Source organism: Sceloporus occidentalis, unplaced genomic scaffold (genome assembly GCF_023333645.1).
Source record: "Sceloporus occidentalis isolate IW3139 unplaced genomic scaffold, rSceOcc1.0.p SCAF_8, whole genome shotgun sequence".
Taxonomy (NCBI): Eukaryota; Metazoa; Chordata; class Lepidosauria; order Squamata; family Phrynosomatidae; genus Sceloporus; species Sceloporus occidentalis.
Window position 1 is genome coordinate 22046730 of NW_028316988.1, and position 24194 is coordinate 22070923.

The window sequence follows — 24194 nt, forward strand, 5'->3', positions numbered from 1 at the left end:
ACCACACAGAGCACTTAATGAAATTGCAGAGAATGCAAAGATGGCTCCTCAATACCCTCTTTATTTCAAACTATCCCATCCATGTGTGACAAGCAAACATCAATACCAGGCCAATGGTGACTACAATGGGATTGCCTGAGTTGTCATGTTCAGAAAATCCTACTTGAGCTCAAGATAAATGCTGTTAGACACTGAATTTATGTGGATTTCTGCCTAATTTATTTTACTTGAGTTGATATACACGAGACAGTAGCCTGGGTGGAAACATTTTGCAGCTATTTTAAAAAATTAAACTGCTACAAGTGATCTTCTAAAGGAGGGCAATTAAAATGGAAATTCACATGAAGTCATTGAGCAGAATTTCCTTTGCCAAGCTTTTTGATTTAACCCACCCACAGGGTTTGATGTAAACATACAAGTGCCCAGAGAACACCCCGCAGTAAAATAACATAGTAATAGAGTTATTTTTAATGTTGATGGCAGAAAGCACACAGCAACACAATTCTCTCCTTGATTTTCATTCTTCTAATATTACAAATTCTCTTTTTGCATGAATAAATAATTTACCACTGCATCATTATTTCAAAACTGTGAGAACTGCAAAAGGACCTTCCTTATAATAAAAGGAACTGGTTCTGCATTTGGTACAAGTTTATTGCTAGCATAAAATCTGGATCAGGGAATGTAAGGAAGAACCAGCATGATGCAGACTGCTGGACTAGGACTCTGTAAGACCAGGGTTTGAATTCCCACTCATCTGCAGAAACCTATTGGGGGACCATGGGGAAATTGCATCCTTGGAGAAAGGCAATGGCAAAACTCAAGTAAATCTTGCCAAGAAAACTGTAGGATAGGATTGCCATAAATTGAAGCTGAAGGTGCATAACAGCAACAGGGAAGGAATTCCACAGTCTGGAGCCAATCATAGGAAATGCCCTGTTATCTCAGCCTCAGAAGCAAAGGCAAAGGCAAGCCCTCTGATCAAATCTTGCCAAGAAAACCCTGTGATAGGTTTACCTTAGGGTTGCTGTAGGCATACACCAACTATGAAGGCAACTATGAAGGAGAAGAGAAGGTTAAGAGGTGATATGATAACCCTGTTTAATTTTTGAAGGGATGTCATATTGATGAGGGAGCAAGCTTGTTTTCTGCTGCTCCAGAAACTAGGACCCGGAGCAATGGATGCAAGCTGCAGGAAAAGAGATTCCACCTCAACATTAGGAGGAACTTCCTGACAGGAAGGGCTGTTCAACAGTGGAACAAACTTCCTCGGAGTGTAGTGGAGTCTCCTTCCTTAGAAGTCTTCAAACAGAAGCTGGATGGCCATCTGTCGGGGATGCTTTGATTTCCTGCATGGCAGGGGGCTGGACTGGATGGCCCTTGCGGTCTCTTCCAACTCTACGATTCTATGATTCTATGATTCTACAACAACAGGATGTTACAAAAAAGGTGAAACAGAGAAATAAAGAAATAGGTTCCAGTATCCACAGCTGGCCAATATATTAGGACTAGCCAAAATATTATAGACCAATGTGCAAGTTTTCTAGTTCACCAGATTAGAATGGTGAAAGATGTAGTTAACCAAGATACTGCACAAAGAATGACTGAGTCACTTCCGGATGGTTAAGATATCAGATTACACTTAAGACTGTAGAACAAAGACAGAGAAATCACAAAAGTGCTAGGAAGGTATTGAGGGTCCCTTCACACCATGCAATTATAACACTATGATTCCACTTTAATTGCCATGGCAATATCTATGAAATCCCAGGATTTGCAGTTCAGGAAGAAATATGTAGAATTCTCAGCTGGAGAGTTCTGTGTTTTTCTGTAGAGTTGCAAAGACATAGTCACACTGGCACTTTCTTGCACTTTTATTGTTTGGCCAAATTCAGCCATTCCCTAACGAGTCCCATTTAAATGTGCCAGTTCTTACAACATGATCTGCTTATTAACATTGCTGGGCCATGAACTTTCTGGGGCCACCAGTATGCCTGCACCCACAGACAGTGACAGCAAGTGAGAAGGATAGGTTTTTTAACTTCAATGGTAGTTCTTTGATTGGTCATCTGTGAGCTCACACAAATGGATCATCCTGTGCTTGTGTAGTACATCAGGACCTTTTAGAATGTTATAGAAGATGCTCTGAAGATGCCAGCCACAGATGCTCTGCCAGAACATGGCCACATAGCCCGAAAAACCCACAAAAAACTATGGATGCCGGCCATGAAAGCCTTCGACTTTATATTGTTATAGAAGCATTTTTCAGTAACTCTGCCTACCTCCAGCAACCCCGTGTAAGTCAAAATCGCAAGCTCCATGGATACTGATGCGGCAATGCACAGATTAACACGGAATTCCTCCAGACCCAGGGTCACACACACAGTGTGTGTGTGTGTATCCAGCTGTCTTCTAAGTCAGCAGTCTCTGAAGATGCCAGCCACAGATGCTGTCGAAACATCAGAAATAAACTCTTCTTGAACATGGCCACATAGCCCAAGAAACCCACAAAAAACTATGGCTGCTGGCCATGAAAGCTTTTGACTTCACAGAGTTGGAATACCTAGTAAACTGATCCTCCTTATGTGCCATCTAAAGCCCTCTTCCCAAATCTGTACATATGGCAGAAGATGTGTAACAGATTAAGAATACATGATCCAAATTACAAAGAATACAGCACCACCTCTTCCTATTGCCACTGCACTTCCAAATCCTACACACAACTAAGAAATATTCTATTCAGGCTCCAGACAAGCAGATGTGGATTGTATCAGATCATTTCGCTCAAATCTACACACTATGGCAGTGATGGTGAACCTTTTAGAGGCCGAGTGCCCAAACTGTAACCCCAAACCCACTTATTTATTGCAGAGTGCCATGTCCCTCTGGGTTTCTAGTAACAAACTCTAGCAAACTCTGTGCTGGAGCGATGGCACATGTGCCCACAGAGAGGGCTCTGAGTGCCACCTCTGGCACGTGTGCCATAGGTTCGCCATCACTGCACTATGGCATCTAAGACCTACAGATCCTTTTGCTGAGATTAAACTGTAGAAATATAAAATCAAACATCAACACTTATTGTTAATCTATTCTTTTTTTGTAATCCACATTAATTCACAAGAAGTTTACTAAAGACAGCCTTAGCATTTCAACAAATAGAAAGGCATTTTAGTGCAGAATGATGGAAACTGCCAGAAGTGAGAGTTGGCAGATTTTGGATGGGCACTGAAAATAATGCCCTCATTCAAATGTGGTGAGAATCTCACATGCTTCTTTGAAGGAGTGTGCCTGGCCGTCTCAGGTTCTCTCCAACATGAACAGGAGGAGGAGTTCGAATCTTCCGTTTTGGGAGTAACAGCAGTTTGTCATTAAATGCAAACTCTGACAAAAGGTGTTGAATTAGGATTAATCGAAGTAAATCAACTCCAAGCTAAAGGTTCTTATGCTAGCTTGTTTCAACTAACCACAATTAAAATTAATCATAGAAAACAATTTCGATAGCTGTCAGGCTGAATTGTGGTTATTCTTGCAGCTGTGCCATAAATGAGAGGGGAGACAGAGTGAAACAAAGCACAGGTTGCATGCATAAGAATAAACTATTTTTTACTGTTAATTCAAAACCAGGACAATACAACAGGGAGAAATTGCCACATTGGACAGGGCCACACAATTCAGCTCTCTTATTTCCCTGGTTGCAAACATCTCAGAACTACCTAGTAATCAGTGGCATCTAATAGCCATAGCAGTAGCAAATACATTTCTATACCACTTATCAATGCATGTAAGCACTCCCTAAGCAGTTTGAAATGTGTAAGCTTATTGCCCCCAACAAGCTGGGTACTCATTTTATTGACCTCGGAAGGATGCCAACCTGAGTCGAGCCTCAGCCCTTGGCTGGGATTGAAGTCATAACCTTGTGGTTTGTGAGTGAGTGATTGCAGTACAGGCATTTAACCACTGCACCACCAGAGCATTGTCTAAGAAGTGGATCAAGAAGCAGCTTTCCTTTGCTCTGAATGTGGCTACCTGCATGTTCCTGCTTCTCTGACTGGTGTCTGACTGGTGCCTCCACTTACTTTCTTTCTGTTCTAGACAAGTTAGCAATTACAGCGCAGCAATTATGCCCTGCATTGTTGTTGTTGTTGTTGTTCTTAGTCCAGAGATGGACTGACAACAATAGCAGAAGATGCACTCCCCTCTTTTTCCTCACTTCCTCCTTTTGATGGATTCTGTAAGAATGGGTTGCTACGGGTATTAATCTCTGATACAATCCTTGCTGCCTGCTGGGACCCAGGATTGTCCATCAGGCAGGAGACTGGTGGACTGGGCATTATCATGGAAGTGTTTGTGAAATTAACTCTAGTTTCTCTAGCAAACACTTTCTAACACTTTCTCTCCAAAAGTGTTCCTTTGGAACTAGAAGTTTTCTTTGTTGTGCCGTTTTGGTGACACACTTTGTCCCGTTAGGAGAACAGAAGAACAAGGAAGTTTCAGAGGTATTTATTATGAGAGAACAACCAGGCAGTCCTCAATGCCTGTGTAGAATACTCTTCAAAGGCCACACTTATTTGTTGTTACCTTTCTGTCTGTCTTTATTTCTTTCACTCTTCAGGTTCCCTTTCCTTCTTGTTCAATTCTTCTCTCAACATCTTCCTTCCTTTCTGATCCTGGCATTTTGCGCTCTAGCCTCCCATGACATTTTTTTTCTTCTTACCGACTTCTCCTCCCTTAACTTCACTTTCCCCACAACCTGTTTGTGTGTTCTTTACACTTACTGGAAAGAACATTCACCCCCTCCCAATGCCCCAAATAACTGACAATGTCAAACCCCTGAATCAAAGGGTATTATTAGTAATATAGGGATATAACCTGTAGTAGTAGAGGAGTATAACCTATTTCAGAGAAACAGCCCAAATTAGAGAGTAGTAGGAGTAGCATTATATGTCAAGAATGATTACACCTCTGAAGAGATCCATGACTTAAATCCTAGATGCCAAATTGAGAACATCTGAATAAAAATTCAGGGGGAGAGAAACAACAGTGGTGTCATTGTGGAGGTCTACTACAGATCCCTAAAGCCATATTATTGTTATAAACACTATTATTATTATTATTATTATTATTATTATTATGTTTACTTTAGTTAGGTGATGGTAAGTTATTGTTTATGGAAAGATGGTTTGAGATTTGAATTAGCATATGTTCAGTAATAAAATAAAAACATGTGCAAAACAAACAAACAAATAAAATAGCTTTGTAAGTAAATATGTAGCAGCACAATATGTGAATAGAAGTATAAAAGTGAAATCTGAATAACCAGAAGGATAGTATTATTCTGTAACAATGAAAAGATTTTCTTTTAATTTCTGTGAAACCCACATGTTGCAATCTTTGTAAGGAGAGCAATTACAGTCTAAATAAAAATCAGTCAAATCTAACAGACTAGAAAAACCTGTATAGGCAAAGAGGGTTTGCATAGTGGACTGATGATAAAGTGTTGAACACACACATATGGAAAAGAAGCTACACAATGGCTGTGTTAAGTGGCAGCAAGTGAGCTAAAGGGACAACTGCGAAAACACAGCAAACTTGACTTCCCGCAGGCGGTGTCAAATTGTGATAAATCATGCAGACATGATTCAGTGAGCTCATTTGTTGTTCCTGCACATTTTGCTAAGAACAAGAAAAGGCTTGGGAAAGTTAGGATTCAGGCAGTGGTTAGTGCTAGCCAAACTAATATGGCCACAAGTTCTGTCCTGGGCCCGGTGCAATTCAAAAGTTTTATCAATGACTTGGATAATGGAATAGAGGGCACGCTTATTACATTTGCAGATGACACAAATTAAATGACCTTTTATAGATTAGAAAGCTGGGCCAAAACTAGCAAAATTAATTTCAATAGAGACAAATGCACTTATGCAGATAAATGAAATGAAATGGGAGACACCTGGCTTGACAACAATGCATGCAAAAGGCATCCAGGAGTCTTCGTGGACCACAAGCTGAGCATCAGTCAACATTGGCCCAGTAGAGACTGGTGCTTTGCGCCAGCCTGGGGCCGAAATTAGGGTTCTGTAGGGCTGGGCATCTGCAGGTGCCCAGCCCTACTATTGGTGCGCGGTTGCCATGATTGCGTGCGCCCAAGCAATGGATTCAAACTACAGGAAAAGAGATTCCACTTCAACTTCAAAAAGAAGTTCCCGACAGTGAGAGCTGTTTGACAGTGGAACACGTTGCCTCAGAGAGTGATGGAGTCTCCTTCTTTGGAAGTTTTCAAGCAGAGAATGAATGGCTATTTGCTGAAAGTGCTTTGACTGTGTATTCCTTCATGGCAAAATAGGGTTGGGCTGGATAGCTTAGGACCTTTAATCAGGTCAACTCTAGGATTCCATGAATATCAGAGAACATAAAACAAATGCAATTTGTAAAGAAGGATAGGGTGATGTAAGAAAGATTTTCAGGTATGAAAACAAATGCATATCTGAAAACAGCAGCTGCAGCTACCAGAAAAAGCCACTCATACTCTCTTAACTAAGGCAGGAAACTGAATGCAGGAGACAGACATCAATTTTGTGGAATTGAGAGGGTTTTTACACTTGCTAATTTAGTACCTTGAAAAAGTAATACTAAAGGAATGGTATGATAAAGTCACCATGAGTGAGGGATATTGGGTGAGTCTTTCATACTGCAAGTTATTGGAAAATGATCTCTTCCTTATTAATGCAATTCCCATCATGTACAAAAAGGTATCTCCATGTTGAGAGTGCACACAGTATTTTAATCTTTAATTATATTAACTCTTCTAGGGAGAAGCACAAACTCAGGTCTATGGATTATTTCTTTATTGCATATCATCTCTGCGGTATTTAATGAATATTGTTAGTTAATGCAGCATTTGCCAGTATGGTGTGGGTGTGTGGAGAACAGTCTATGCATAACACTAAGGAAATTTGGAAGAATGGAAGTTCATTTTTAGCTTCTTTCACTCTGGGAAAGTTTTAATAGGAGCCCTTGATTTGCTAAATACTAAACCATCAACTACCTGTAGAACAACAAATGTTACAGCACAGTGCGCTTCCACATCTAGGACTCCAATATCTCAATTACAGTACACTTTCAAGAGTGTACAGCTGTAAAAAAGATAGATAATAACCCAATTCTAAAACCATCTGGAAAACAAGCCATACAAAATGAAATTCTGAAGCACGTTTTTCAGGAATACTTTCAATGATCTGTTTTCAGCAGAAAAAGTTGATTAATTGTAGATATTAAAGCACATCAGTTTGATTTTTAAAAAATATTAGCTTCAGACGCTTACTTTATTTTACTTTAGTTTGCTAGGTCTTGTTATTCTGTAGCCTAAACAAAATTTAGAAACTAAACCCACCTCCAAAGCTAAGAGGCAGAGCATTTAAAGTTTTTAACTCTGGACGTTTTAAGTTAAGGATACTAGATGTAGAGGAAAGCAGGAAAGCAGGGAAAAGCTCCCAAAGACCACATGGGAGATTCAAAGATCAGTCAGTACTGACAGCCTGCATGCCTGGCTGTATAAAAACTAATCTTTATGTGCTCAACAGTGCATTATTAAAAGCCATAGTAAGTAATGAATGGCGTTTCCAAATGTGGTGCCCCACTGGGAAAGATTTCGGCCATCTAGCTGCCCCTGAATACAAGAGCTGCTTGTTGTCAAGTTGTGAATGGTGTGGGTACTGCTGCATCTACTTGTGGAGTTCAGCAGAATAAAGGATCAGGTCACTGGTCACAAAATATGAACCACTATGCCAGTGATGGTGAACCTTTTTGGGGCTGAGTGCCCAAACTGCAACCCAAAACCCACTTATTTATTGCAAAGTGCCATGTCCCTCTGGCTTTCTCGTAACAAACTCTGGCAAACTCTGTGCCGGGGCGATGGCACATGTGCCCACAGAGAGGGCTCTGAGTGCCACCTCTGGCAAACGTGCCATAGGTTTGCCATCACTGCACTATGCTGTTCTGTTAGCAAAAATCTACTCTGCAGTTAATGTTCATAAATATCTTTTCATTTTAAAATGCATGCAAAAATACTTTATTCATTGGAACATCTTTTTAGACATACACTTACAAAAGTGCATGCAACACTGCACACTCTTGAATGGATACAAATTATGCACACAAAATGTATACACACATAAGTGCATAAAATCCTGTTAAAAACCATGCATTAAAAGTTGTACACATTTTTATACGGATTAAAACACTGCAATCCCACGCAGAATTCAAAAGGAACTTGAAAGTGCAAGAGTGCTAAGCCAAGTGGAACTGAGCTTGAGAGATTTATCATCCAAAGCAACACAGGAAATAGTGAAACATAAGCATTAAGGTAAATACTTAAATTATTAAAAAAAAGTTTCTGTTCTATCTCTTTTGCCAGGCCCTTTTCCAAAAATGTATTTATGACCAGTCAATAAATCAAGTTGTCGAATAGGTGAATTCTGTCTAATTGAAAAATCCATTTTCTCAGAAAAGGACAGTCCAAAGAGATGAGCAGCTCATCCTCATTTCTGAGCAATTATTTAATTTTGGCGATTGTTCCATTTTTCTTGTCAGCCTGATAGAGAATAATGAGCAAACTGGAGAGACAGAGTGAAACCACTAACAATGTTATCTGAGCCTTTGAATCTACTTTTCAGCCCAAAGTGCTACAAAATTCCCACTAAAAGTAATCCCTCAATCTCCAAGCGTCTGCAGCTAAGAAGCCAGAGAACAAGTTGCTCACTGAACCCTCTTCCCATCAGCATCTCTTCTAAACTCACCCCAAGACTCTTGCCCCTCGATATATGGCAAGCAGATCAGAGCTTTTATCCCATTTCAAAGTCCCCAAACTAAAGGTCAACTGCTTCAAAACAAGAGGTCCTGAAGTCTGCCTAGCGTAATGTTAGGAAGAACTCGAAGCAGATTGTGTATGGGAAAACCGAGAATGCCATGTCAAGTTGAGCCTCTAGAATTCTCAGAACGAAATATTCCTACTGTCTTTGAGCTTATTCTGCTACCTACTTTGGCATTCCAATCTCCCATGATTATCAAGCAACCTGTTTTAGTATACTGTCAATTTCTTTCTTTTAACTGTATTTCAAAATTTAAAATAAATATGCTTGTACAATCATATTTTACATCTTGGTTTCGGTTTATACATATACAATAAGTAAACTTAAGATTTCCATTCTACGGCAGTGGCAGCTAATTTTTTGCTTCTTAAAAGTGCAAAAGATACATAATTTTCTTATTATACACGTTTTTGTTTTTGTTCTTACACTTCTAAACCTCCATTGATTCTTTTATTTTCCTTCCTTAGTGTGGAAAATTTGTCTTCTTATCACCCATTCTTCTTCTTTTTGGATTCTCCTTATATCTTTCCCTATTTTCCTTTTTATAAACTCCTTTTTCTTCTTTTATTGTTGGTATTCTTTCTTTCACTTTCTCTTACTTTTTCATTCTAATCACTACCATGTTCCACATTTATTTCTTTTCCTATTTTCTTTTTCCAATAGTTCGTTACTACTTCTCAGTCTGGAGAAGAGAAGGTTAAGAGGTGATATGATAGCCCTGTTTTAATACTTGAAGGGATGCCATATTGAGGAGGGAGCAAGCTTGTTTTCTGCTGCCCCAGAGAACAGGACCAGGAACAATGGATGCAAACTGCAGTAACAGAGATTCCACCTCAACATTAAGAGGGACTGCCTGACAGTAAGGGCTGTTTGACAGTGGAACACACTTCCTCGGAGGGTGGTAGTCTCCTTCCTTAGAGATCTTTAAACAGAGGCTGGATGGCCATCTGTCAGGGATGCTTTGACTGAGAGTTCCTGCATTGCAGGGGGTTGGACTGGATGGCCCTTGTGGTCTCTTCCAACTCTATGATTCTATGATTCTAGGCCATCAAAACACTCTTTTCTCAATCTCAGCAAGTGGCTGGCTTTTACTACAGCTCAGTAACATTCCTAAGAATTTAAGAACGTAGAAGAGCTCTGCTCACCAAATACGTATCACAGAGTTATGGACTCTCCTTCTTTGATGGTCTTTAGACAGAGGCCAGATGACCATCTTTCAGAAGTGCTTTAGTTGTTTAATCATGCATGGCAGGATGGTGGACTAGATGACCCTTGCAGCCCCTTCCAAATCTGAGATGGTATGATTCCATTGTCCATTCTCCCCGCACTGTGGCACACCAGAGGCCTCTGGGAAGCTCAGATGCAATATATGTAAAACCACAACCGCACACCCATGCCCTCCAGATAGTGGTCTACAGAAAACCACAACCTCTGGTACTGGAGAAACTATTTCTCTCTACTGTGATTAGCAACTGATAGCTCCATTCTCCATGAACCAATACATTAAATCTATACAATGAATGTATAGATACATTCAAAAACTCACATGCATCATATGTTTCATGAAGCATCAAAAAGGGTAGGTGACAGTCATTTCTTTCTGTCATTGTCCCAAAATCTTTGAATTCCTAGGGGTTCTCTGACACAGAGCTATGTACACTCGGAGTTTGCTGATTACACCAAAAATCAGGTACTCAGCAGCACACAGTTTATACCTCAATGAATCTGGCTCATGAAAAACTGTACTTCTGAGAGAAGGGTGTTCAAAGCCCCACACTAATGTCTTATGCTCCATTTCTTATTGTGATAATTTCCCTATATATGTCACTAAATATTTTAGTAGTTTATTAATTTATAAGCTTTGTTATGTACTTTTATGAGTTTTTAAAAAATGAACTTGGCAACAGAACCAGACAACCTGAATTGCTGACTACTAGTACTCATACCATTACTAAACATCATTATAATAGCTTGTTTCCTGCTAAAAGTCCCAATTCTAGTATAACATTAACATATTGTGAATAGGTGGACTGCTGAAAGGGTTTAGGAGGAATTAAGGCCTGTTACAGACAGCCAAAATAAAGCTGCTTTGAGTCAGAGTGGAGGTATGGTGTTTCAATGATGCATGCATCCTAAGAGTCCAGAAGTCGCACCAAAGCCACGCTCCAGCCCTAAGGACTGGAGCATGGCTTTGGTGCGACTTCGGGACTCTTAGGATGCATGCATCATTGAAACACCATACCTCCACTCTGACTTGAAGCAGCTTTATTTTGGCTGTCTGTAACAGGCCTTAGATCCAGATCTTGTCATCTGATCAGCAAGTAGGATAAAATTCAGATAGCGACCAGTAACCCAGCCCTGGTTGAGAATTCTTCTCTGTGGATTACTGAACTAAGCCTACAAATCCCAGCATCTTCTACAGGAAAATTATATTCTCTGTGTAATTCCTGTTGAGAAGCCCCTCCCCACTACCAGAAAAGCTCATTCTTCAAGCAAGATTTATATTCTGATAAGGACTGAAATGGCCAAATCCATCTCCCACTACCTTTGCCTTCTTGGGGGAAACAGACATCCTGGGACAATGCGGGAAAGAAGCAACTCTTACACATTCAAATGGAATATGCATAAAGCCCTTCACTGGGAAGTCTCCCAAAGGATCAACATCTTGATATAAGCAGAGAGAAGCTCACAGATCTTCTTCATTCAGTGGTTTTGAAAGTTCCCACCGCATAGTTTAGTACACACAGGGAAGATCCCAGGATGATATTGTATTGCAATGCTTAACCTCCCCAACACTAAGCATAATCAGTTTCCCATTCTCTCTCTTCTTGCTCATTCACACACACTTGCTCTCCTTCTACTTACTGAGGTGGCAGCACCAGAGTGGTAGGCTGGGCCTTTGGCCTTCGTTTGGCAGATACCCCCATCTGGTTGGCAGATCGTTTCAAAGACTGCTGATTCAGAAGACCAGATGCCAGCCCTGCATGGTATTGCAGCTAGAAATGGGAAGACGTGGAGAAAAGGTACAGAATCAGTTTAAAAGGTCAGCCTCAAAAAAGTTTCTCTTTTTATGTCACCACAACACTTGGGTCTGACCTTTGAACATGTCACAACATGAGCTGAAGCTAGAACAAAAATGCGCCTTTTAACAAAAGCTCTGGGCAAAGTATTTCCCCGGTAAAGTATCCTGTCGGAGAAAAACGGATCAACATTTACCACGTGGCATTTTATGGGCTTCTGGCAAATATTCCTACACTTGTCTGGAACTACAGCACTTTCACAAGAAGTGTAACCTAGCCTGTGATATTACCTATCAACTTAGGGAGATGGCAATTTGGCATTTTGCTAATACCCATCGAAATATCAAGAAACAGTATGGGGTTTTACAAGAAACCTGTGAAGGTCAGTTTTGCTCTTATTCTTAGTGAACCCAAAGCTAGCAGCAGAAAGACACAGAGAGGTTTCATAGTAGAAATACCAGAATCATTGTGCATTGCCTCAGGCGCACACAGTGGCATGCCCTCTACTGCAAAAAATTAATGGGGGGCTTAAAAAGGTGAAACTAAGACACCTTAGAAACACATATTCAGTGGTAACTGTGTTGGCCATACAGCAAAGTACAACAACATCCAAAAGTCAACAATGCCTTTATTAGGCCAACCAATGTTGCAAGGTTTTGGCTTGTTCATCAGGCAAAAGCACTAAAGATCATACAAGAGAAAGAAAAAATATGACAATGTTAGAGTCACAGGCCTACATTTTGTCAACATGTCCTCAGCCCTCCTTCTGGCCATTTGGGTTCTGAGAGACAAAGTGTTTAGGAAGTAAAATTTAAACTCCATTAGCAACACAAAAAGATACTTCCTCTGGGATCCAGGTTGTCTCTGTCCTTTGTTAGACAAAGAATTAGATTTTGGATGTTATTGTACTTAGAAAGACAAGTTCTGCAATTTTTGTAACTTTGAAAATGCTGAATTACAAGTGGGACTTGCATCACAATTCCTTCACCCTAACAGACCCTAAGAAGAATATGTCTCTAGTCCTGGCCAGCTAGTGAGGCCTCCTTTGAGGGTGGCATAAGTTGTTCGGGACTCAAAACAGGGCAATTCACTTTTCCCCTTCTATTTTTTGTTTTTCATTGCCAACTGCCATCCAAGATTTAGGGATTCAAGCACTGAGCATGCCTAGTCCTCACTGGGCCATATTGAGGCAATGCGTTTTCAATTACAGGAAGTGACTGTGTTCTCCATAAGCAAAGGGAACAAACTAATCAAGGAAAATGCGCTGTGCCTCACTTGCCATAATACTATGAATGCAGCCAACTTCATTTCAGTAAGTATTTCGTGTGCCAATAGGCAAAAAAGTGTATTGTTCAGAGCAAATTACTAAGTGGATATGGATGTCTTATAAAAGATCTTCTAGTCCCAGTTTGGTTGTTGTTGTTGTGTGCCTTCAAGTCACTTCTGATTTACTGCAACCCTAAGAGTCTTCTTTGGCAGAATTTGTTCAGATGTGATTTGCTTTTGCCTGCCTGAGGCTGAGAAAGCATGATTTGCCCAAAGACACCCAGTAGGTTTCTATGGCTGAACGGGATTCCAACCCTTGTCTCCAGATGCCCAAATCTATGGCAACTGTGCCAATCAGAAGTCACTTCTCCATCCTGTGCAAACCAATGTAATTTCCCCATCTACCAAACTTAATCACTGAGAAATATTAGGGCTTGGAATTTGACCAATCCAGAGAAGAATCAAGTGATTGATCAAGTTTCAGAACACTTTGTACAGCACAAAAAAATAAAGTGTAACTTTCAGGGTGCACATTTACAACAACAAATGTTATTTGGAAAAGTGAAATTAAATAATTATACCAAGTGACATTATTTGTTATATGGTTAATTTTATATAGAACATTATGCAAGGGGTTTGGAGAACGAATGATGCTTATAGGACTTCTGAGCTGTGCTCTGGTGCCCCAAGAAACTACAATTCCCAGAATTTCATAGCATTGAGGCAGTCCAGATGCAGCCAGGGTGGCCTTTTATCACCTCTGTTATTTTACTGATGTTGGAGGTTCTCAAAAGTGTTGTAAGAGAAGGGGAAAAAAGGAGAGTAAATATTAAAGGCCAAATTTTTAAGCGACTTTTGGTTAAAGTTGACCACAGAGTTGTGCTGGAGGACCTAGATATTCCTAGAGACAACATATTAATAAAATCCGTGAATAATCAAAGCCGCAAAAGTCAAAGCCGCAAATGTGGAGGGATGAGTGTATAGCAATTGTGGGCTATGATCTTCAGTTAAGGGAAAGAAGTCATTATAGTATGTGGAGCTTTGTTTTTTTGCAGGGGGGGTTGTTTGTTTTCTTTGGTGTGTGTATTTTATGATTGGTCTGGTGTTGTTTTTTGTTTTTTATGTTCTTCTGAATTTTTTTAAAGTGTTATTTTATGTATACACAGTTGTATATTGAATAAAAATATTATAAAAAACCCTTTCTGATTTACTTGGTCAATTTATCATGTGATCCAGACAGCAATACGAAGATGCATAGCATTCTTAATAAAAGCAGAGCTACTCTGTGCTAGAGAGAGGGTGGGGTATCATTTCACTCTAACACCCTCATCTTAGGCCAATGAATTTTGTTCAAATTTGTTTTTATCCCACAGATTCCTTAAATGGGAAATCAATGAACGCAAGGGACAGTACAAGTTTGAAAGACAATGTTTCAAAATGTCAGGCACTCCTGCTTTCGATCTCCACTCCTAGAATTTGCAATGAGAGCAATATGTGTACCTTTTATAGAATAAAAAGCACCATGGACTTGGCAGGAGAGTCCACTTTGGAGCGGAGGCACCTTCCGTTCCCTTCAATTTTCTTCTCGGCATCTTATTAAGATCGGTGCAAGCTCAGAAGTTTAGACCTTGCTGACACCACTTGGGAAGAGGAGGCTTGTTATATACCAACTGGTGGCACTGGGGCAACTTTGCCCAATTTAGACACATCCTGCACAATGGAAAGGACACAGGCATTGGTGCTAATCAGAGCTGAAGTCTGAGCTAAGACATTCAGAAAGGGATTCCCATGTTGAATCATCCCAGAAGGGTTTCTTTTTTGGAGGGCATTTCTAACAACACAGGGATCCATGATTATTGAGAGAGAGAGAGAGAGAGAGAAAGCGCACGCACATTTTTGTCCTCAGAGGCCAGCTCCTCCTGATTAATCTACTTCTGTTAATCAAATGTAATACAGATAGTCATTTCTTCTGCCCACCCACTTTTGCTTCCAGGAACAGAGATCCAACTGTCAGGATCTATAAGGGCCCATTAAATATTTACCAAACCATCTTTATAATGGGAGAAAAGGTCAAAGTTAATAAAACTGACAGGCAGCTCCTGTCCAACGTGATTCATACATTATTTAAGCACCATGCACTGTATTTCACAGAACAGATCTCATTCTTTTCAGTTGAAAACTTTTCCCTGCCCTATAGGTCTTCCTTCCCTTCCCTAAATAACCCAAAGACCTATCTAATCTTGAAAGCTAACAGGGTCAGCTGTGGTTAGTACTTGGAAGGAAACCTCTAACAAATGCCAGGTGCTGTGGGCAATATTTCAGAGGAAAGAACTGGCAAAATCACCTCTGAGTATTCCTTACCAAAGAAATCCTTATGAAATTCATGGGGCTGCCACAAATCAACAGGTGACTTGAAGCCAGAGAGAGAGAGAGAGAGATCTAAAAAGGAACCAAAACATTAATAAAGACATGAATGTCTAGTCATAACCAATACTAAGCTGAAGAACCAGCTTTATCCAAGGACTGCTAGAGTGGGCATGTGGTCAGCATGACTGCACCAAATGCTGTTACCTTCCAACCAAAGAATCTCCATGATAGCCATTTCATGACACATGGCCACTTCCCCAAGATGGAGAAATCATGCTTATTCAGGAGGTGTCAATAGCTCAGTTCAGCCATCACATCAAACTATGGTTAAGGAAACATAATCATGTTTTGGCACAATGCCTGAACTGCCAATACATGGTACATGATCAACTGACAAATGGAGTCCAGAGACCATGAGCTAGTTTAGATCATTAAACAAGTGGCAATGAGCCTTCAGATTATATAGTTTATTGCACAGGCCCCTGGAACGGGCCTGGCGCATTACAAAAGGGGGTGGAATGGGAACGGAAGGCGGCATTTTACCGCACAGGAGAACGCCGATGCCGCAAGTTCCCATTCCGTTCCAGATGCGTTCCCCTTAATAGATTAGAAAACTGGGCCAATACCAACAGAATTAATTTCATCATGGAGAAATGTAAGGTACAAAAAAACGAAATGTATAAATATAGGATGGAGAATGCTTGGGTTGACAAGAGCACATGTGCAAGGGATCTAACAGACCTAGTAGACCACAAGTTGAACATGTGTCAACAGTGTGATGCACAGCTAAAAAAGCCAGTATCATTCTAGGCTGCATCAAATAAAAGTATAGTGTCTAAATTGAGGGAAGTAATAGCCCCTCTCTATTCTGCTTTGGTCAGGCCTCACCTGAAAAACTGTGTCCAGTTCTGGGCACCACAATTCAAAAAGGATGTTGAAAAGCTGGAGCATGTCCAGAGAAAGGTGATCAAAATGGGGAAAGGTCTGGAAACTATGCCTTATGAGGAGAGACTTGAGGAGCTGGGTATGTTTAGCCTGGAGAAGAGAAGGTTAAGAGGTGACACAATAGTCCTGTCTAAGTAGTTGAAAGGATGTTTTATTGAGGCTGGAGCAAACTTGTTTTCTGTTAGCCCTACAGATGAAGACAGGGAGCAATGGATTCAACTACACAAAAAGAGATTTCACCTCAACATTAGGAAGAAATAACTTCCTGACAGTAAGAGCTGTTCAACAGTGGAACTCACTCTCTCAGATCGTGGAGAAGTCTTCTTTGGTGGCATTTAAACATAAATTGGGTAGCTACCTGTTGGGGGTGTTTTGACTGTATATTCCTGCATGGCAGGAGTTTAGACTGGATTGCCCTTGAGGTCTCTTCCAACTCTGATTATATGATAATCACTCATATCAACCCTGAGTCCCACTGACTGAAGCTGCTTTGAGTTCCCTGTTTGAAGGGCAAGAAACTATTCTCTGCCACTTGTTAATGCATCTGCTCCTTCAATGACCACCTCCTTTTCTTCCACCACCCATACTAAGTAAATTTTCTGTTATAAGACTGGTTCTCAAAACAGATAGGGGACTGGAGCTAAGACTGAAAAGCTTACATGGAACAATTCCAAGGCTTGTCTTTAACCATATTCTTCAAATAAAAACTCGTTCACATGTCATTCTGCTTTCCTCTAGTTACGATGTCAGACATAGCTGTTGCCTCCATCAAACTACTGTCAACAACGGATTCCATTTTGCTTTCAAATGCTGAACAGTGAAGAACTCTCAGATTAAAATGTGTTTATATCTGCTGCCCCTGAATGCTGTCATTCTAAATCAGCCCCAGAAAACTTGATTCCCCAAGATTTGGAAACCTTATTAAAGCACATTCCTAAAAAACATTGTGCCTCAGGGAATTTTAAACACCTGCTAGCCTTTCTGCTGCTAGTGTAGCACATCATGGTATTTAAGACAACATATTTAACAGAAACTTATATGACAAACCAAGAACAGTGCTGCTTTTTAAATAAGATTGTATATTTATTTGTTTGTTTGTTTTAAATTTGACAGTTCCACAGTTATGCTAACTCCAAGTTCTCTGGCTGAATGATTGGGGGGGGGGGGGGGGAAACATACAAGTGAGCTTTACCAAGAAGAAGAATTCTCAGTGTTGTGGAAGTGCATCTCGCTAATACTAAAACAAAGAAATATCTGTCCTGAGAAGCTCATTTAAAAGTGCTTGAAAACAAAATGCAGAGGTGTGTTCTTTAAAAATCTTGCCATAAAAACCCAACACAGCCTAACTCGCACCTCTTTTCTGCCTTCCCCAAAATAAAGTCCTATGGAAAGCATGTGGAGGTTTTGCAGATGTCTTATCATCCCGAGTAAGAGAAATAAGGACTGATCTATCTGCAGGCACAAAAGAGGTCATGTCTGCCCCATCACCAGCCTAAATTTCTACCCTACCCATGTCTTTCCTTGTGCTGTACAGGCCTAGATATGTACCATGATTTGAGCATGGCAGCAAGAAAAACTGAGAATTCTTCTCCATCAAAACCCCATTTTTCTTGTAAAGTAGGGTGCTTGGTGCCTCACCAAACATGCTTTTAGCCTGCTTTATAGAGAAAAACTTGTTTCTCAAAACAGTTCACATCAATCAAAAAATGCAATATGCTCCTGATGGTGGTAGACATGGCACATTAGTGAAGATGAGCCATCTGCCCTGTCCTCAGGCTCACAAACTAGAAAGGTGAGACAGAAGGGAAGCGAAGCAGAGTGGAATCATACATAGAGGAGGAAGAGTCAAGTCTGCAAGTTCTGGAAGAAGTGATGGGTAAGGCAAGCACTGATAACCATTTGGACCAGGCTGAGCAGAATCAAAGCAAGAACTAATTGGCTCCTCTTCCTTCTCCTTCCTATTCCCCTCGCCTCCTCTTTTCTCCTTGTCAGATTTAAGCCTGTGACCTCCTTGGGCCACGTTTTCTGTTACTCTTTAACTTACTGTAGACACAACGTCATTTCCATCACCACCATTATTGATTCTTCAATAATAATTTGTTCTAGTTATCTGAAAACAAACTACAGAAATACAATATCAGAACTACTCTGGAAATTACTTCAGATGCAGGTCATATTACTGTAGTTTGTTTGTTGTGGCACTTTTAATAAAGTTTACAAATCACATTTTCTACGAGGAACATGTGAGGTCAAACGGACATTCTGCATACACAATTCATGCCCTGGAAAAAGTTCAGGCCTACTGGTGAATTATATCACCTGACTCTAAGATGACAGGAACATGCATAGTAAACTCATGTAATAATCCTTTAGTGTATTGTATACTGCAGAACTTACTTTGCACACAAGACATTCTATAGAAAACAATGAACTTTAAACCAGCAAATCAAACAGTCAAAGTTTTATTTGACTAGTCAGAAGGGCTGCAAGTTCAGAAAACAGTCATTTGTGTTTTTAACACTATTTTGCTTCTATGGACTTTTGTGTAATGGAACAGGCTAAATATGTCACTTTCTCTTTATGTATTGGGAAGAGTAAGAGACCATAACAGAGGAAACGTACACAACCCCCTGCCTATCTCAATGTGCCCTTAAATTATCGCTGGGAGTGTCATAACCACAATATTGAGAGAATAATCTCTGGTGGATCAAGATGACAACCTTAAATCAGCAATATGCATAAAGATGTCTAACACAATTAGAGTCAGAGTAAACACACTATGCTCTGTCAACTTTAATCCCTTTTAATGGACAAACCATAACAAGAAAATGAACTGATTGCATGTACTATAGGCATATAATATACCAGGATAATAAATCACATCAACACACCTATCACATCTTTGACCTGCAATCTCTATTCTCTGTCAGGAAAAGTGATCCATTACTACACCTTAGCCTGCCCACAAAATTGTGGACCAGCTTCAGCAAACAAGCTTGTAAGTGCCACTGGTGGGAAAAAACAACAGCATCTACTTTTGTTGGGACATATTACCCCTTTGTCTTGCAGGCTTCATTTTCTTTGGAATAGTCGTTTGAACTGACTGTGGGTATAAGAGTATCATATATACTTGTGTACAAGACAACCTCATTTATAAGCCAAGGGCAGGTTTTAGGGCCAAAATCATGGATTTTGACATGACCCATGGATAAGTTGAGGGTAAAACTTAGGGGCATGGAACAAAGGATGTAAAGGACAAAACAAAAAGAAATTACAGTCTCCTTCTCAAGACCTTTCTCAAGCACCTAACACCATACACCCTGGTGCTGGAGGACAAAGTTTTAATATCAGGTTGAGAAGGGAAGGAAAGTGGATGGAAATGGGGTTTTGGTGATCAGAGAGATCCAGAGCAGGGGGAAAGAGGGTTTTAACGTCAGATTAAGAAGGGAAAGAAGTGAAGGGAAATACGTGTTCCATGGTTAGAGAAATCCAGAGGAAGAGGCAGAGGTGGAGGAGGGGCTGAGACGGTTTAACATCTGACTGAGAAGGGAATTACCCCTTTCACACACTCACACACCCTGCCCTGACAGCTCTTTCAGAGATCACTCCCAAGGCATGGAGAGTAAGGCATCGGGGATCTATCAGGACCTTTCTAAGCAGTACAGTGCACCCGCGTCATATGCGGATGCACCATATGTGGCTTTCAGCATACGCTGAAAGCCGCCAGGGAGCCCGCGGGAACGTGCGGGGCAGCGTGTCACCATGCCATGCATGAGCCCCATTATTTTCAATGGGGCTCAAGCATACATGGGGGTTTTTATGCGGGGGAGGGTCCAGAACAGATCCCCGCGTAAAAAAGGGTGCACTGTACTACTGTACTAACCCATATATAAGCCGACTTAGAATTTTAGAGTCAATTTTGGGGTATACATTTTTCAACTTAAAACCAATATATATAGTAAGTTGAAAGAAGAAGAAAAAAGTAACCATCCTCTTAATGGAGATGTGTTAATGTGCTAGTTTTCCTTGTACATGTTTGGAACTAGAATATGCACCTAGAATTCTCTGGAGGAAGTCTGAGACAGAAATGCTCCTTCTGCTAGAGTTTCAATCAAAGCCTACACGCTTAGATTTTTTTTATATCGTAAAATACCTTTTATATTCACCCAGGCTTTCAAATTTTGACTGTTCCCAGAATTTACTATGCTGATTGTATAATTCTGTATTTTCTTATATTGTGATTTTCTGTCATTTAAGTATGTTTCTTGTAACTGTGGCAACATAGCTTGAGGGTCAGGGTAAACATCTATACAGTAAATACCAGGTGCACTAGAATCTCAGAGTATATTTTAAAAACAAATTGTAAACTCTCAGATTACAGAGATATGCCCTTGACCTCTTGAAGTAAAATCTAAAGCAAAGAAATCTGAATTAAAACTAAAGCTGAAGTACAGAATTAATATTGAGATGTGCACTGTGCATCCTGCCCTAATGCAGAGATGATTAAACCAACCCCACATTCTGCAGTAAATATGGATTGCCACACAGTGCCCTGACCATCAAGAGATCATCTCAAGACCCAGGACTTTGAAGGAAAATACCAAAAAGGAATTCACAGATACAGCTGTTTACATACTGTAGAATCATTATGTAAAGAGATCTTTTACCTTTGAGACTTTGAGAGTAACTGAAAGAATGAAGTAGGCATCATGAGGTTTTGTAGACTAAAATCTACTTCCTCATGTCCAAATGCACTGGAGGAAGTAGACTTTAGGCCCTCTACAAACCAGCAGAAAGCGCTGGCCTGAGAGCAGAGTCAGGGCACAGCATCCTTACGCTGGATGCCCTAACTCCGCCCTCATGGCATCATTTTAGTGTGTACCAGTCCACATGGCGTGTGCCATCATGACACACTTCCGGTGCTGCATCCACATGATGCGGTGTTCAAGGGGCATCATGAAGCCACGCCGCTGCGGTTATGACACCCCTTGGAAGGCACAAAAAGGAGCTGCTTTTTGTAGCTCTTTTTTGTGCTCTCCAGAGGCTGGAGGTTGCCGTGTCTCCGATCGGGCCAGGAAAGGGGTGGCTGCATGCCTCTCCTTAGGGGCAATCTGTACAGCCACTTTAGTTTACGAAAGCTCATGCTGCCAACTTCTTTCTTTCAGTTAGTCTCAAAGGTGCTACAGGATCTCTATACATTCAAAAAAGGAAGGAAAAGAAAAAGAGAAGAAATGTATAATCCTATATACATACCGTTTCTGGAAACAAACACGACAAAAGGGCTACCTTCTGAGCAGACATTAACAGAACTTTAATATTAAGAACTGATCTTTTCTACAAATTCTTCTAAATGCTAATAAATTTTAAAACAGTTGCATGCAAAACATCTAGTTTAATCCGTTCGCAACATAAACATCTTAAAAACTTTCTTCAGTACTGTATTAGAAGGTATTAGTCTGTCTTCATTTTCGTACACATTATTAATGCTGCATTATCTAGAAGCCATCAAAAATTTGAGTGGTCAAAGTTGGTGGTCAGGAATTTGAAGCAGCCTTGCATTTCATGAAGCAATTCAATCCTTCAGGCTGCCGTGGGGGGAATGAGGAGGGAAGGGGCTCTGCAGCTCGGCTGAGACTCCAGCAACAGTTGGCTGCTTTTCGCTCAGTTTGCTTTCCAAGGAATTTAGGAACTAGGAACGGGTGCCCCTGTCTGCCTCTTCTTTCCCCCTTTCTCCCGGTACCTTCCCTTTTCCACCATGCCCTTTACACTGCCACTTCTACCATGCCATTTACACTTAGCTAAGAGCTGAGTCTATCTTACTATGGTTGTTTTTAATTGCTGTAGTAGCCTTTTTCAATTGATGAGCGAGGTAAAATCATTCACATAAAGCCCACAAATAATCTAGTTCAGATAATTTTTTGCCACTGGCCAGGTAAGTAACAAGCAATGTTCTATAAGCTTACAGTCTGCGCAGGCTGTAGAGGCAGCAAAATGTCCCCCATCCACACACCACACAGAAAAGGCACCCTCCTGGAGTCCACAGCCTACCTATAATTCTTGGGCAATCAGGTGAGTAGTTATGTTCAGGTTTGTCTCAATGGACTTAAACCCCAAAGCAATTCTTAAAATTGCCCACATGCACCTCAAAGAGTTAAACTGTGAATGCATTTTTCAAAAAATGCAAACAAAGTCCGTCAGATTTGATTGATAAAAGTATTGTTTTGCTAAGGCTGGAAAAGTGAAGATTGGCATCATCCCCCCCCCCCCCCCAAAAAAAAGCTGATTTGCTTCCTTTGCTTTTTTTCACTGTAGAACACATAAATCAGAGAAGTGTTAAAGAGGCCCATATATCACAAACTGCCATTTCAAAACTATTTACAGAGTCCATAATATTCTCAACATGAAACAAAAATGTGGCTGTGAAAGATGAATAAATGAAAACAGGGAAGGAAGAATTTCAACATTCAAATGGGGTTAATTATGTTTGGAAACAGCTTTTTACCAAGTACATTAAGTTGTTGCATAAAGATTATCCTAGCAGCTCTACAAATGCACAAGATTATCTATTTGTCAAAGCACAAAAATAAGTACCTGTCCTTTAAAAAAGATGATAATTGTTAGCTCAAAATGGTATCTTACAAAAATAAAATCTATACACAAGGAAAGGTATTCGGAAAAGTGTGAATAATGTCACTGCTATGGGAAGGATCCAGAGCTCAACTGCTCTGCCATAATCAGTCTATGAACCAAAGGTTTCAGCCAATGCCCTATTTGTCCTTTTGCTACCCCTACAGCTAACAAAAAGCTCAACTGATCAGGAAAGAAGGGCAGAAACTGAAGAGTACAACTCTCTCTGCATTAAAGAGATCCAAGTGCAAGCAAAGAAATGCAAAAAGCACAAATTCCAGAAAAGGACAGGAGCCTGAACTGATGCAACAAGCAACCATAGGTTCTCAGAGTAAATTTATATCACAAGAGATTTTTCCTTTCATCACAGAAGATAGAAAAAGAGCAATATTTCCCAGGCTTCCAAGAAACATATGCACATCTTGTCCACAACAACTGCATAGGTGTAAGAAGAACCTAATAGGGAATACAGGAGTTGTCTGCACTGGTAAAATAAAGTGGCTTCAAATTGTCTTGAAGCCTAACTGTTCAGATGATGTACAGTGCCAAACCAGGTGGAAACTGACACAAAACCATGCTCCGGGGCTAAAAACAGTAGCAAAAAAAAGAAGCTTTGGTACTCCGCTTTAATGCAGAAAATGTGCATCATTGCACTGTCATAAAAATAGCACGGCATAAGTGTGGGAAAGCTCTGGTGACGTATGGAAGCAGTTTGAAGCATGGTCAGGGGGCACACTTTATTTACATACACACAATCAATCCTCAGTATCCATGAATTTTTTTATCCATACCTTGAAGCATCCACAGCTTGAAAATATTAAAAAAAATATGAATTCCAAATGCAAACCTTGTTTTTCCACTTTATAGAAGGGCTACCATTTTTCTATGCCATTGCATTTAATGGGACTTGAGAATCTACGGATTTTGGTATCCAGAGGGTCCTGCAACCAAACCCCAGCAGATATCAAGAGCCCACTGTACTTACACTTACAAAAAGTTGGGCACCACAGTGTGGAACATGCCACAAGAAACTTGGCAGGGGAGAGCATGCTTTTGATACAGAAGATCCTGGCTTCTACCCTGATATCTCCAGGTGGCAATGGGA

At 40.4% G+C, this 24194-nt stretch overlaps 1 protein-coding gene across 3 annotated transcripts in view; it reads right to left on the reverse strand.

The window, feature by feature from the left end:
- Positions 1–24194, reverse strand: part of LOC149308179 (mediator of RNA polymerase II transcription subunit 27-like) — a 105016-nt gene that overhangs the window by 52982 nt on the left and 27840 nt on the right. For all 3 annotated transcript variants that reach the window (XR_016282132.1, XM_089535258.1, XM_089535257.1), the window contains exon 3: positions 11730–11860. Coding sequence is in view for 2 of the 3 variants with exons in the window: in XM_089535258.1 (XP_089391384.1) it covers positions 11730–11860 (131 nt within the window). In the remaining variant the exon portion in view is untranslated. The remainder of the gene's footprint in view (positions 1–11729; positions 11861–24194) is intronic.